Source organism: Ranitomeya variabilis, chromosome 6, assembly GCF_051348905.1.
Source record: "Ranitomeya variabilis isolate aRanVar5 chromosome 6, aRanVar5.hap1, whole genome shotgun sequence".
Lineage (NCBI taxonomy): Eukaryota > Metazoa > Chordata > Amphibia > Anura > Dendrobatidae > Ranitomeya > Ranitomeya variabilis.
This window is the reverse complement of record NC_135237.1, coordinates 91,328,790-91,341,698: the sequence shown is the minus strand read 5'-3', so window position 1 is coordinate 91,341,698 and position 12,909 is coordinate 91,328,790. Positions and strand designations below refer to the sequence as shown.

Here is a 12,909-nt window from a genome sequence, read left to right as displayed (position 1 = left end):
TTCTATGGAACATCTTATGGGGCCATAATCAACCTTTGTGCAGCATTATATGGGGCAAATGTTTCTATGGAGCATCTTATGGGGCCATAATCAACCTTTGTGCAGCATTATATGGGGCATATTTTTGTATGAAGCATCTTATGGGGCCCATCATAAACTTTATGGAGCATTATATGGGGCATATTTTTGTATGAAGCATCTTATGGAGCCCATCATAAACTTTATGGAGCATTATATGGGCTCCTGATTCAATATGGATATTCAAAAACACTACTGATGTCTCAATTAATTTTACTTTTATTGGTATCTATTTTTACTTTTGACATTTACCGGTAGCTGCTGCATTTCCCACCCTAGGCTTATACTCGAGTCATTAAGTTTTCCCTGATTTTTGTGGCAAAATTAGGGGTCTCTGCTTATAATCGGGTCAGTTTATACTCGAGCATATACGGTATTTTTTATTTATCCATTTTCTGTGATTTTTCACTTCTTTGAGTAGGTAATAACATTTGATCAGTGAATATCCTCATTATTTATGTAGAATCGTTAGTGATTTATTTCACCTTGACTTTGTTTAATGGTTAGTACCTAGTAGCACACTCTTTTTGAAAGTATCCCAGCTTGAAAACGCTTTTTGTAGACAGACAAGAGTCTTTCAATTCTTGTTTGAAGGATTTTCATCCATTCTTCCTTGGAAAATTCTTGGAGATGCCTGGGTCGTCTTGTATGCGAATTCAAATTCTTGAAATTCTGTGCCCTTCTTCCTCCACACATACCTTAGATAATTGTGGCCAAAAAGTTCTAATTTAACCTCATCGGTGTCCAAGACTTGTTCTTTTGGCACTTAATTTTATGGTGAGAAAATGGGAGAGGTTTTCTTCTGAGGACTCTTCCGTGAAGGCCAAATTTGTGCAGGGGTGTCTGAACTGCCGAACAATGTACCAAAACTCCAGAGTCTGCTAAATCTTTCTGAAGGTCTTTTGCTGTCAAGCAGGGTTCTGATTTGCCTCTCTAGCACTCCTACAACCAGCTGTCATTGAAATTTTGCTTGGTCTTCCAGACCTTATCTTGACCTCCACTGTTCCTGTTAACTGCCATTTCTTATTTGCATTTCGAACTGAAAGGGCAACTTGAAAACACTTTGCCATCTTCTTATAGCCTTCTTCTGTTTTGTGGGCCCCCACCATTTTCATTTTCAGAGTCCTAGGCAGCTGCTTAGAAGAACCCATGGCTCTTGTTTTTTGGCACAAGGTTAGAGGAGGCTGAGTTTTTATAAAGCTGGGAAATTTTCTTCACCTGGCCTTTCCTAACGATGCTAGTGAACAAGCCGTAACCCTAACAGGCTAATTAAGGTCTGAAACCTTGGTCAAAGTTATCTGAGCACACAAATCTCCAAGAGTACCCAAACTTTTGCGTAGACTCAAATGTAAAAAAAGACAATATATATTTTTTGCCTAAAATACAAAGGTAATGTGTCATCTTTAACTTTAGGCAGGGAAGTTTTAATTACCGCACGCATATACTCGTGTAAAAGCCGAGTTTTTCGGAAAATGCCCCCTCTTCTTATACACAAGTCATTGTCCCAGAAAGCCTGAGGGGGAGTGGCAGAGCAGCGGGTCACAGCAGCAGGAGCCGACATCCGCAGCTAAAGCCTTGGCCCACTGCTAAAGAGAAATGAATATTCACTGCGCTGGCAGTGAATATTCATTTCTCTTAGAGCGCTCAGTTACAGTCGCCAGCTTTTAGCACACATCCTACATACCTTCCCTGCGTGCCCTCGCTGCATCTCGTTCCGTCCGGCACCAGCAGCTCTTCTGGACGAGAAATCATGTGTCCCCCCGATCATTAAGGTAATGAATATTCACGTCTCTCCACTCCCATAGGCGTGGAGTGAATATTCATTACCTTAATCAGCGGTGACACGTGATCGCTTGGCAGGAGGAGCTGCTGGCACCGGAAGGAGATGCAGCGAGGGCACGCAGGGGAAGGTAAGTAGGATTTTTGTTTGTTTTTAAATAGGAACCATGCATACAAGGATAGGGAATAAGGAGCCATGCATACAAGGACGGGAATAAGGAGCCAAGCGTACAAGGATGGGGATAAGGAGCCTTGCATACAAGGACAGGGATGGGGAGCCATGCATACCAGGTTGGGAATGGGGGGACAATGCATACACGGCTTATACTTGAGTCAATAAGTTTTCCCAGTTTTTCGTGGCAAATTTAGGTGCCTCGGCTTTTACTCGGGTCTAACCCCGAGGTGCATCTTGTTGTAAGGTGCATTTTATAATTCAAAAAATAGAGTAGGTCTATGGAACATCTGAGCTAAAGTTAGATTTAGCTAATAAAAAAATTATTGAGACTGCTTTTTTAACAAGTGTCCATTGAAGATATACAAGCCTTTCGATGCTCACTTACATAGGCTGAAGAACAATTATGTGGACAGAACAGTCACTCATACCATCATCCTATCCCTATACAGTATCATGCTATTGACTTTTGATAAAGGGCAATGATGTTTTTTGTAGGCATTAGAATTTTGCTCGTTCATCGGATGATCGCCGGCCTGTTTACACAGGCATGTAATCGTAACCAAGAGGTCCTATACTTATTCACCGATTATCCACTCCTATAATTAAGGCCCCGGCTTTAATACAGCACATTGCTACTTTCTTATTTACAGGAGAATAAACTTGAACCATCCCTTCATACAACAGCTGCATGAGAACAAGAATGATATATTGTGTGTCCTGAAAGAGAAGATCGTCACCACGCAGAAGTGTGTCATTTCTCAACAATCACAAATAGAGGAGACGTGTAAAGTTGGCGGTAAACTTGGTGTTAAAGCAAAAGCAGTGACGGTAAGTGGGATGGGAACATGCTGAGCTTTTGCAAAGTCTTGTGTTCATATCAGATTGCACAGAGGAGATGATTGTTCCTGAAATGTTTTGTGCCAGATCTGTGGGGGAAATAGAATTATGACTAGTAAAATGGTTTACGGTGTAGAGGCCGAATTCACAGATGGTTTGTATGAAAGCGTAGAGAAGTATTCAGTCCTCCCAAGTCCATGCACACAGGGCTACCTATTCTGCACATAACCTGCAGCACTGCAGGCAAACTTCAGTCTGAAAATCATGGTTAAGCATGAAGCTGAGGGATTTATTCCATCTCTGGAGCTCGGTTTCTATATCTGCGCTTGAATGCTTTATCGTCTCTTAGGTAATTCTCTAAATGGCAGACGTTTCTGACTCGTCGACATGTGTGAATTACAAGACTGTAGTTTAGTATCTATTGACACTTATAGGACCATAGAGTACGGCCATGTGCCACTGATGTTCTATAGGGTATCTTCATGGATTCATTGCACCAGTTTGTGCTGTATTACTCAATGCTTTAATATCTTCATAATATTATCACATCACTGCAGAAGCTTTACAGTGGATATGTTACCATATTTCACAATACAGACTGTATACATTATCAAATCGTATTATAAATACATCTCTTAGACCTGATGAGCTGGTGTATATATCATGAAAATCTATATCAGAATAGCTGTGAAATTGTTTCTGAAATTTACTCAATCGCCACCCATGGATTGTGATTGACAGCTCCTCGGTGTCCCTCCCGCTCCTCAGTGTCCCTCCCGCTCCTCGGTGTCCCTCCCGCTCCTCGGTGTCCCTCCTACTCCTCGGTGTCCCTCCCACTCCTCGGTGTCCCTCCCACTCCTCGGTGTCCCTCCCACTCCTCGGTGTTCCTCCCACTCCTCGGTGTCCCTCCCACTCCTCGGTGTCCCTCCCACTCCTCGGTGTCTCTCCCACTTCTCAGTACCAGTTGCAGCTGGATGGGTATAGACTGAATACACCTGGACTCATAAGCTTTTTTTATTCTATAGCTGGACTCCTATAAAGCTCATTTTAATATCAAAATTATACATCCATTCTGACATAGGTTTCCAAAGTAAGTACACCAGTCTCATCAGGTCTAAAGAGAACTGTATAATAATGCATGCAGTCTAATGTGAAATCTGGTGGCAGATCCACTTTCATGATGGTGACATTGGTTGTCAGAAAGCATTTACACTGTAGAAAACTTGGCCTGTATAAAAATCATTCTTGTAGTGTAGACTTTACTTATTTAGTTTTACACCAAAAAAAAATAGATAAGTCCTGTAAATGAGTGTCCAAGGTCTCGGTGCATTCCTCCCCCTCAATCCCTTATCTTGATTGGCAGAGCTCACCTAGGAGCGCTGCCTGAATTGAATCCTCAGCCTTGCACACACTGACTCTGCAGGATCCAAGCACACTCGCCGTGTCAGTGTGTGCAGGTGTGTTGTCATCCCCTCCTGTCTGCACACAGGATTGGGCGACCAATTGGGGTCCTGCAGTGATGAGTGTGGGCACACTCTCCTATCCACATTGGCCATCCACTACTGTGTGATCCTGTGTGGAGTGAGCATCCACTGCAGACCGGAGAGGATGAGGATGCACCTGCACACACTCACACTGTGTGCTCTCAGCTTATGCAGTGTTAGTGTGTGCGGAGTTGAGGATTGACGTCAGGCATCACTCAAGAGACCCCCGTCAATAGAGTTAAGGGGAGGTGCACAGGACTGTAAGCGAGGAGGCGGACCTGTGCACTGATCCTTTGGCCACACCAATGGTGCACTGTGGACCCCACATTTACAAAAATGTTTGTTTTTTTGTAAAACTAAATAAGTAAATCTATGCTACATGTTTGATGTTTCTGCAGGCTAAGTCCCCTATATAAACGGTTTCCTTTAAGCTTTGCTGTGACAGACCCTAACCTAATTTCTTTGTTTTATACTGAACTTTGTGTGCCATTTCTGTCTTGTAAAAAATCTTTCCCAGAAGAGTAGAAGCTATAATAGCTGCAAAGGAGGGAGCAGCATATGTGTATGCCTAGGGGTTTACATAGGGTACGTTCACACGCAGCAGATTTTCTGCACTAAAAAGCCAGAATGTTGGCAGGAATAACGCTGCTCACAGTACATATGTTTTTTTTTAAACGTTTCTTATGCGTTTTAACTTGCGTCTTTTTTCAATTCATTTTAATGAGTGAAAAACATTGAAATAATTGACATGCTGCAGATTTAAAAAAGAAAAAAAAACTGCAACGTGTGAATTAGACTTTTGAAATCATACTATTGCAGCTTTCATGTCACTTATCAGCGGTTAACAAGATGTTCCCTTCCTTCTGACATGCCTAAATCTGCGCCATAGAGCGGCTTTTTACGATAGTGATAAGCCCTCTAGGTTTTACATTACAGACAGACATAAAACTAGCATTTTTGGCTGTATTTTATTAAATCCTGACTGCTGGCACAGAGAAGACAGCGGGATGATGAAAGTATGATGGCGGAATTATTATGTCAGACCCCGGTGATTTGAACAGATGTTCTATCCTCTTCTAATTCCGAGCATGTCCCGTGTCTTCGCGTCCTTGTATTAGCTGGGAAATGATTGCACTTTGGTAATTGCAAACCTATTCATAATTACACAATATGCAAATTGCATGGTAAACGGTCTGTAATTCTCTGCTGTAGTCTGGACTAGTTCCGAAAGTGCAGGTAATGTCTGGAGCTGACGCGTGCAGTCTAGTTCATGATCAGGAGGACTTTCTGATGCGTCTCTGCTCCCTCCTATTACTGTGAGAAGACATAATACACCAGCTCAGACCCAGCAGCTCCTAGCACTGCTATTTGGCATTTTTCACACTGATAGTGTAAATTAGCAATTGCAAGTGCAGGCGTCCAAATCTAATGGAATAGACCCATGTACAATGCTGTCCAGGCGTGGCATGCTGTCTTTCCACGGCAGAAGTAATACCCAGCATGCAGGAGCATTGTATCGCCACAGATGGGCAGAATATGCTCATTCTAAAGGAGCCCATTCTAAAGGGTCCAGTTTTGTTCCTCTGGGTCCTTAGAGGTGCACACGAATTAAGGAGAAGTCAAGTTTACAGTTCACTTTTTAGATAATGACATTATATTTTGCTAATTGTCTTGATATTCCTTGAATGTTCATTTATGATTCATTCACAGGTATCTGTGACAGAAAGTGGGAATTTTAAGGATGAGAACACGGTCCTGGAAATCCCTGCTCCTACTGCCATCGCTTATGGGGTAGTGGAATTATTTGTAAAACAAGATGGCCACTTTGGTGAGTCCTTCTTCCGTCTGTCTCTGTTCTGTATGTCTAGCCTCCTATGAGCATGTGTTACGTAGAGCTTAGAGTCTAGTGGACTGTTTTTGGCTTTAGCAAGGTATAATAATTTAGACTTAATGTAGATTCCGCTTCATTTTTGTGTTTCCATTGACTGACTGAGAAGGAACTGATAATAAGTCCCCAGTAGCGTGGGTCCTATCTTAAAATACAAGTGCCCCCATAAAATTATTCAACATCCCTCTGAACAAAAGAGTCTGCTCTGTTCCTGATTCTGGCAGGTCTGGCACCCCAACATCCACCAGTCGGGGAAGCCAGGTTTTCAGAGAAGGTGACCACACACATTCCCCCTTCCTAGACCTTCAGAAAGGAGACCCACAAAAAACAAGGCAGTAATGTGAGGTGACTAATTATTTGTGGCTGATGCATTTTGTACCCAGCTTGTTCCGGTGCCCGTGGAGCATGTGAAGTGTACGTAAGACGAGTGTACCGGCCTGTCATCCCCCACTACTGTGACCTCATGTGATGTTCCTGAGCCCCCGGGACATTCATTCCCTTCACGTAGCTCATGTGTCTCACTGCTGAGCTGAGGGAAGGGTGGGCAGAATGTCGAGTCCTCATATTTCTCAGTGTTTTTTATGTGTCTCTTTAGTACCTAGTTGTGAATTCTTGTCACTGCTCAAAAACATATTACTGCAAAAACCTGTCCTGCAGTATTCCAGCACTCGCCTCCAGCACTGTGCGAGAACCTGAGCAGATAATGCAGTTAGCGGTGTATTTTTATGGATCGCTTATACTCTATTCCACAGAGCTCCGGACCCTTACAAGCCTTGTGATGTGACCATCCAATAATCCAAAATATTTCATCATTTAGCCCCCTTTAAAGCATGAGTCTAAATGAATGGTATTATATAAATCTTTATTTTAAGTTAAAGTGAATATTATGTTATATTATACATATACTTTTTTGTAGCAGTGAAAGTCTACTTCAGTAACTTATTTTGACATGTTAAACTGAACTGCAGAGGAGAATACATTATCCAATTAGAAAAGTAGTATATTTCTTCCGATTAGCTATGTTGCTAACCCCATGTGCAGGGCATTGCAATAGCTTAGGTTTCCAAAGATACAAAGATACAACCACTAGCAACTAACTGTCACTATATGAATGGTCATAGCCATGGATAACCTAAGCAACATAGTGAATCAGAAGAACAATACTACATATCTAATTAGAGTTACTTGCTAATAATATTATTATTACACCTACTACATATTGGGATAGGATCTTGGGAGATGGGAATACCCCTTTAAGTCCAAACGTGTGTTTTGACATACTTTTCCTTGGGGGGGGTTACTTCTTCTTGTCATTATGTGACTTATATGCTGCATTTTCACCAGTTTTGCAGATTGTGTCTTTTATTTTCAGTTGTTTCTGAGCTAGTGGGCAGAGACAAGCTTGTGTGAGATCTCCGATATTCAGCACACATATACTTAAGAGATTCCCACTGTCATGTCTCTGTAACACATTTGCATATGTAGCACAGAAGCAGCAGCATGTAGGGCATTATTCAGTGTGCTGTGAACCCGGCTCTGGTAAGATAAAACACTTAGCAGCAACACAATCTGTCTGTATCTGTGTATTTTTCTTTCACTCTGCTCCCCCTTTTTCCTCTCCAAACCATCTCCATAGACTTCAAGGAGGGAGTTGTGATTTGACACCTCAGTGAGCTTGTAGTCAGTCTTGGTTGCATTTTACCTGTTTTTCAGAATAAATGGTGTTTAGGGGGTGGGTAAGTGGCTCATAAGGGGATAAAAAAGCTATTTATGTTTTATAAAATATATTATTGCATTTCTTATATTTGTTGATTTATGCAATGAAAATGTCAGTGATTTTCTCCTGTCAGTGCATCGCCGGCGTCTGGGTAGAGCGGTTACATCTCCTGATGTGACTGTTCTACAAGTGAGATCGCTGTGGGACACCTGGGATTACGTGGACTATGGAGGAAGGTGAGTATATGTTGGGTTATTATTTTAAATTTTTTCTAGGAGACGAGGGCATTAGGGATTGGGCGATAAGGTGAGTATAATGTTTTCTTATTTGAGTATGTATATAATTTTATTTATTTTAAACTGTGAGCACAGGCGCCGGCAGATGAGACTACATCTCCCATCATCTGTTATCAGTGACAGCAGACGTAGCCCGATGGGAGCAGTAGTCTCATCGGCCCACGTCTGCAGGTCACAGTCACAGCTGCGGGGTCAGCGCTGACATTTGACATCGTTACCCCTCAGCGTTCTGACAGACAGTACCGGTGGTAGCATTACTGCAGGTGACAGTCACAGCTGCGGTGTTACGCTGACATCTGACAGCATGATCACACAGCGCTCTGACTGGCGGTCTTAGGCTACTTTCACACATCAGGTTTTTGGTTTCAGGCTAAATCCGGCCAATTTGCAAAAAAAATGGATCCGGCGTAAAATGTGAAAAACTGATGCACCGGATCCGTTTTAAGCTTGGATCCGGCTTTCTTTACTGCGCATGGATTTTTGACTTCCTGATTCCGAGAGAGAGAGATATAAAATGCAAAACAGACTTAGCAAATCCCCAAACCTTTTTATACCTGCGTTTTTGCTGTGGATTTTACTGACTCAATTGAAGTCAATGGGTGCAGAATTGACAAGCTGCAGAAAAAATGCGCTACAAATACTCAGGGAAAATTACTGATCATGTGCATAACACTTCAGGATTGTCATTGAATAAGCTTGCATAAGGATACCATAGCATGTTTGGCCCATTTCAGCACTAAAAAAAGCAGCGAAAACATATCAAAAACGCACTGTGATAGACTTATGGCACCACTGCTGCGTGGTGCCGTAAGTGAGATCACCAGAGCTGATCAGCTGATGAACTCCGGCGACCTCACTCCTGGCGGCTCAGTGAAACACTGCGGGAGCAATTACCTCCTGTCAGTGTATTGCTGGAGGCCGGGTAGTGCAGTCACATCTCTCGACACTCGGAATTATGTGGACTACAGCGGACAGGTGAGTATATGGTGGTTTATTATTTTTGTTTTTTCTTTCTATGAGACAATGGCATTGGGGCTTGGGTGTTAAGATGAGTATATGTTGTTTTTTTATTTTACATTTTTTTCTAGGAATCGAGGGCGTCGGGGATTTGGTGTTAGGTGAGTATAATGTGTTTTTTATTTTATTTAAATATGTATGTACGGTAACTATTTTACATGTTGTGGTGTTTTGTTTTTTTTAAAGTGTGAGCACAGGCACCTGCTCCCTTCAGCGGCTCCTGCCATCACTGTTATCAATCGAAGTCAGTGTGTGGGAAACGCTGCAGAAACGCACAAAGAATTGACATGCTGCAGAAAAAAACACACTGCAAATACTCAAAGGAAATTTACTGATTATGTGCACCACATTTCAGGATTGTCATTGAATTAGCTTGCATAAGCTTTCCATAGTGTTTTTGGCCCATTTCCACGAGGAAAAAACTCAGCGAAAACACATCAAAACCGCACCATGTGCACATGGCATAACTGATCTTAAAAGTTTTTTCTTTTGGCCAAGTTTTATATTCTTACATTTTGGAAAGAAAATATAATGATTCAGTAAGATTTTAGGGATTGTATAAAAGAGAAAAGGCGCTGTGTGTTGACATATGAGATTGGCAGGGTCTGGACAACAGTGGGCGGCAGGAGTAGGTGTTGTGATGGTAATAAAGCAGCTGAGGAACATGAACATTTATTATCAACAGGTTGTGCGCCAAGTGTGCAGTAACTGATAATTACATGGGAAAATAAGAAATGGGAAGAGCGTATTTTCTTCTTGTTGTGCGGTTACTGTGTCCTCTTCATACAGTCCTGCAGACACATGATGGAGACATTAGGTCGCATCCCCTCCTGATTCCTTGCACCTCGTGTCGGGGATCTCTGAAGTGGTCGTGCTTGAAAGCGTTTGCCCACCATATGTGCAGAAGGTGGGAGAATTTGATGTAAAACTAATATTATTTTAGTATTTTGGGCTGGGAAATAAAAGCATTTCAATGAAGAGATATGAGATATACGGACATAGTATGGCCCACTGGAGGTTAGCAATGCACATATTCATCCAGTAAGCTGAATGCTGCTGAACGCACACGGTCCGTCACTCCCCCGCAGCCAGGTCTCTTCATAGTGGTCCTCTGTTAACTGCAAGGCTGCCAACAGAAATATCTTTCTGTCCAGCTTGCTATCTTTTAAAACATTTTCTTAAATTCTACTTAAAGGGGGTGTCTGGGACTTTTACATTGATGACCTATCCTTAGGACAGGTCGTCAGTATCTCATCGATTAGGGTGCAATACGCTGCACCCCTGCCGATCAGTTGTTCCCTGGCTGAAATGCTGAGTTGCGGAGCTTCACAGCACAGCTCCTACAGTGGTATAATGGCCGAGCACCACACATCCCCCAATAGGTGACATCAATAGGTGGTGGATGTGCAGTACCCATCTGTAGCCACTATACCATTGACGGAGACCAGCTGATCGGCGGGGATGCTGGATGTCACACCCCCACCAATCAGATATTAATGACTGATCCTAAGGGTAGTCCATCAATGTAAAACTATGGGAAAGTTCCTTTAAAGGGTTACTGACATTTTAATTTTTATTCCATAAATCAATGGAGCACCAAGTTTACCCAAGAATTAAGAATTTTGATAATTAATGATCAGTCCAGGAAGAGCAAGAAGGACATTTCTGTGATCACGTGTGCTATTGATTTATGGAAAAAAACAATCTGCATCCGAGCAGCATCTTAACGCTATTGTCCTGCATATTATATTATGCGTCTTTGCGCAGCAGTTTCCCTTTAGCCATTTTTATTTTGGTACATTATTTTATGTTGTGTGTTATTGGGGTTGTCCAACCACCGAAATGTTAGAAGAGAAAAAAATAGAAAAAAACTAGAATGGTGTAAAGTAAGAAAATAAATCTCGCTTTCCCTATCCCCCGCTTGGGCTGTTCCTGTGCCCTGACGATCTCTGTACTTCCTGTTCCTTTTTGGCCTGGAGGGATATAATACCGCTATGCCCATGGTGTCTCAGGCAGTGCAGGGAACAGTGAGAGCCTTGGGACAGGAGCAGCAGGATATCGGTAATGATGGTGCTAATTATTGGAATATTTTACAGCATTTTAAAAGATTTCTATTTATTTCTCAGTGAAAGGACACCCCTTCAGGTCTTCCCTGGCTTTCATTCACATTGTTCCTGTGCTGTAAGAAAAGCACTCAGAAATGAATGAGATGCTTTTATGTGATTATCCTTTGTCACGTCTTAGACCTTGGTAGTGATTTGTGCTGCTTTACTATACTTTTATTTGATTAGTATTAAAGTGCACATTGAGCTGCCACATTACATAATAGAAAACGTCTTAGGAAAACCTACCGTCGTACCAGGAAAATAAGGGGTTAAGTAAGTTCTTTATTAATAAGATGCATCATTGCAGTGTGGGGCTCAATTTTCTAAAATGTAACCCCTCTGTTTGCCTCCTACTACTGATTGTTGGGTTTTCTGGCAATCCGTGGTGGAAATGCACCAGGCGATGTCTTAGGCTGCCGTCACACTATCAGTATTTGGTCAGTATTTTACATCAGTATTTGTAAGCCAAAACCAGGAGTGGGTGATAAATGCAGAAGTGGTGCATATGTTTCTATTCTACTTTTCCTCTATTTGTTCCACTCCTGGTTTTGGCTACAAATACTGATGTAAAATACTGACCAAGTACTGCTAGTGTGACGGCAGCCTTACAGTATGTATGCAGGTGACTCCTTATGTTCTTGGAGACCCAATAGATAAGGTACAACTGTGGCCTTCGGTTACAAGGGGGAAAAAAGCTACATTTAAGGGAATTTGTAAGTAAGCTCAATCCATTCAAACTGCACATAGGGGCGTGCAGGAATTAGAGATGATAAACCAGAAAGAAACAGCCTTACCAACACCAGTCAGATCGTGCACAAGTATCTGTCTCAGCGTCCTGGCAAATGAAAAAGGAGAAAATGGAGTTAATTTAGCCCTGGTAACCAGCATTCTAATATGCTGTATATATGACTCTAATCCAGCCTGCCAGACAAGCAAAACACGTTTTATAATACTCCCCTACGGTGCGGTCTGGTCCGATGGGGGTCGCTGTCTTAGTCCATCGCCTCCTCACTTATTGCGATGACGTCCTCCTGTGCTTCATGTGGATGACACTTCCTACATCATCCACACAGCGTTCAGCATTGCTCTCCTGTGCAGGCGCACTTTTCTGGGGCCCTTTGACCTTTTCTGGCGTATGCACCCTGCAGTAGTTTGCTCTGCCCTTAACGGGGCAAAAAGAAATAGGACTTCGCAGTAGCACGATGCCGGGGATACTGGGTGGATGACGTAGGACGCGTCATCCATACGAAGCACAGAAGGAGGATGGCGTCGCAAGAAGAGAGGAGGTGGCGAACCAAGACAGTGACGCCCAATGGACCCGACCGCCCTGTAGGCCTTTTTCTTGTCTAGGTTGGATTGAGGCATATATACAGCATATTAAAATGATGTATATCAGGGCGTACAGGTACTGGCTTTACCTCATATGCGACAAACCTGGTGACCGGTTCCCTTTAAGCTTATTGAATATATTCAATTTCACAGAACCAGCCTCTTTAGCTTTATCAGTAGCTCACTGTCTATATCATTGCCTGG

At 42.5% G+C, this 12,909-nt stretch overlaps 1 protein-coding gene across 4 annotated transcripts in view; it reads left to right on the top strand.

Annotated features, from left to right (window-relative positions):
• Positions 1-12,909, top strand: part of GSDME (gasdermin E) — a 165,242-nt gene that overhangs the window by 79,331 nt on the left and 73,002 nt on the right. For all 4 annotated transcript variants that reach the window (XR_013216826.1, XM_077268785.1, XM_077268788.1 and 1 more), the window contains exons 4-5: positions 2,683-2,860; positions 6,064-6,181. Coding sequence is in view for 3 of the 4 variants with exons in the window: in XM_077268785.1 (XP_077124900.1) it covers positions 2,683-2,860; positions 6,064-6,181 (296 nt within the window). In the remaining variant the exon portion in view is untranslated. The remainder of the gene's footprint in view (positions 1-2,682; positions 2,861-6,063; positions 6,182-12,909) is intronic.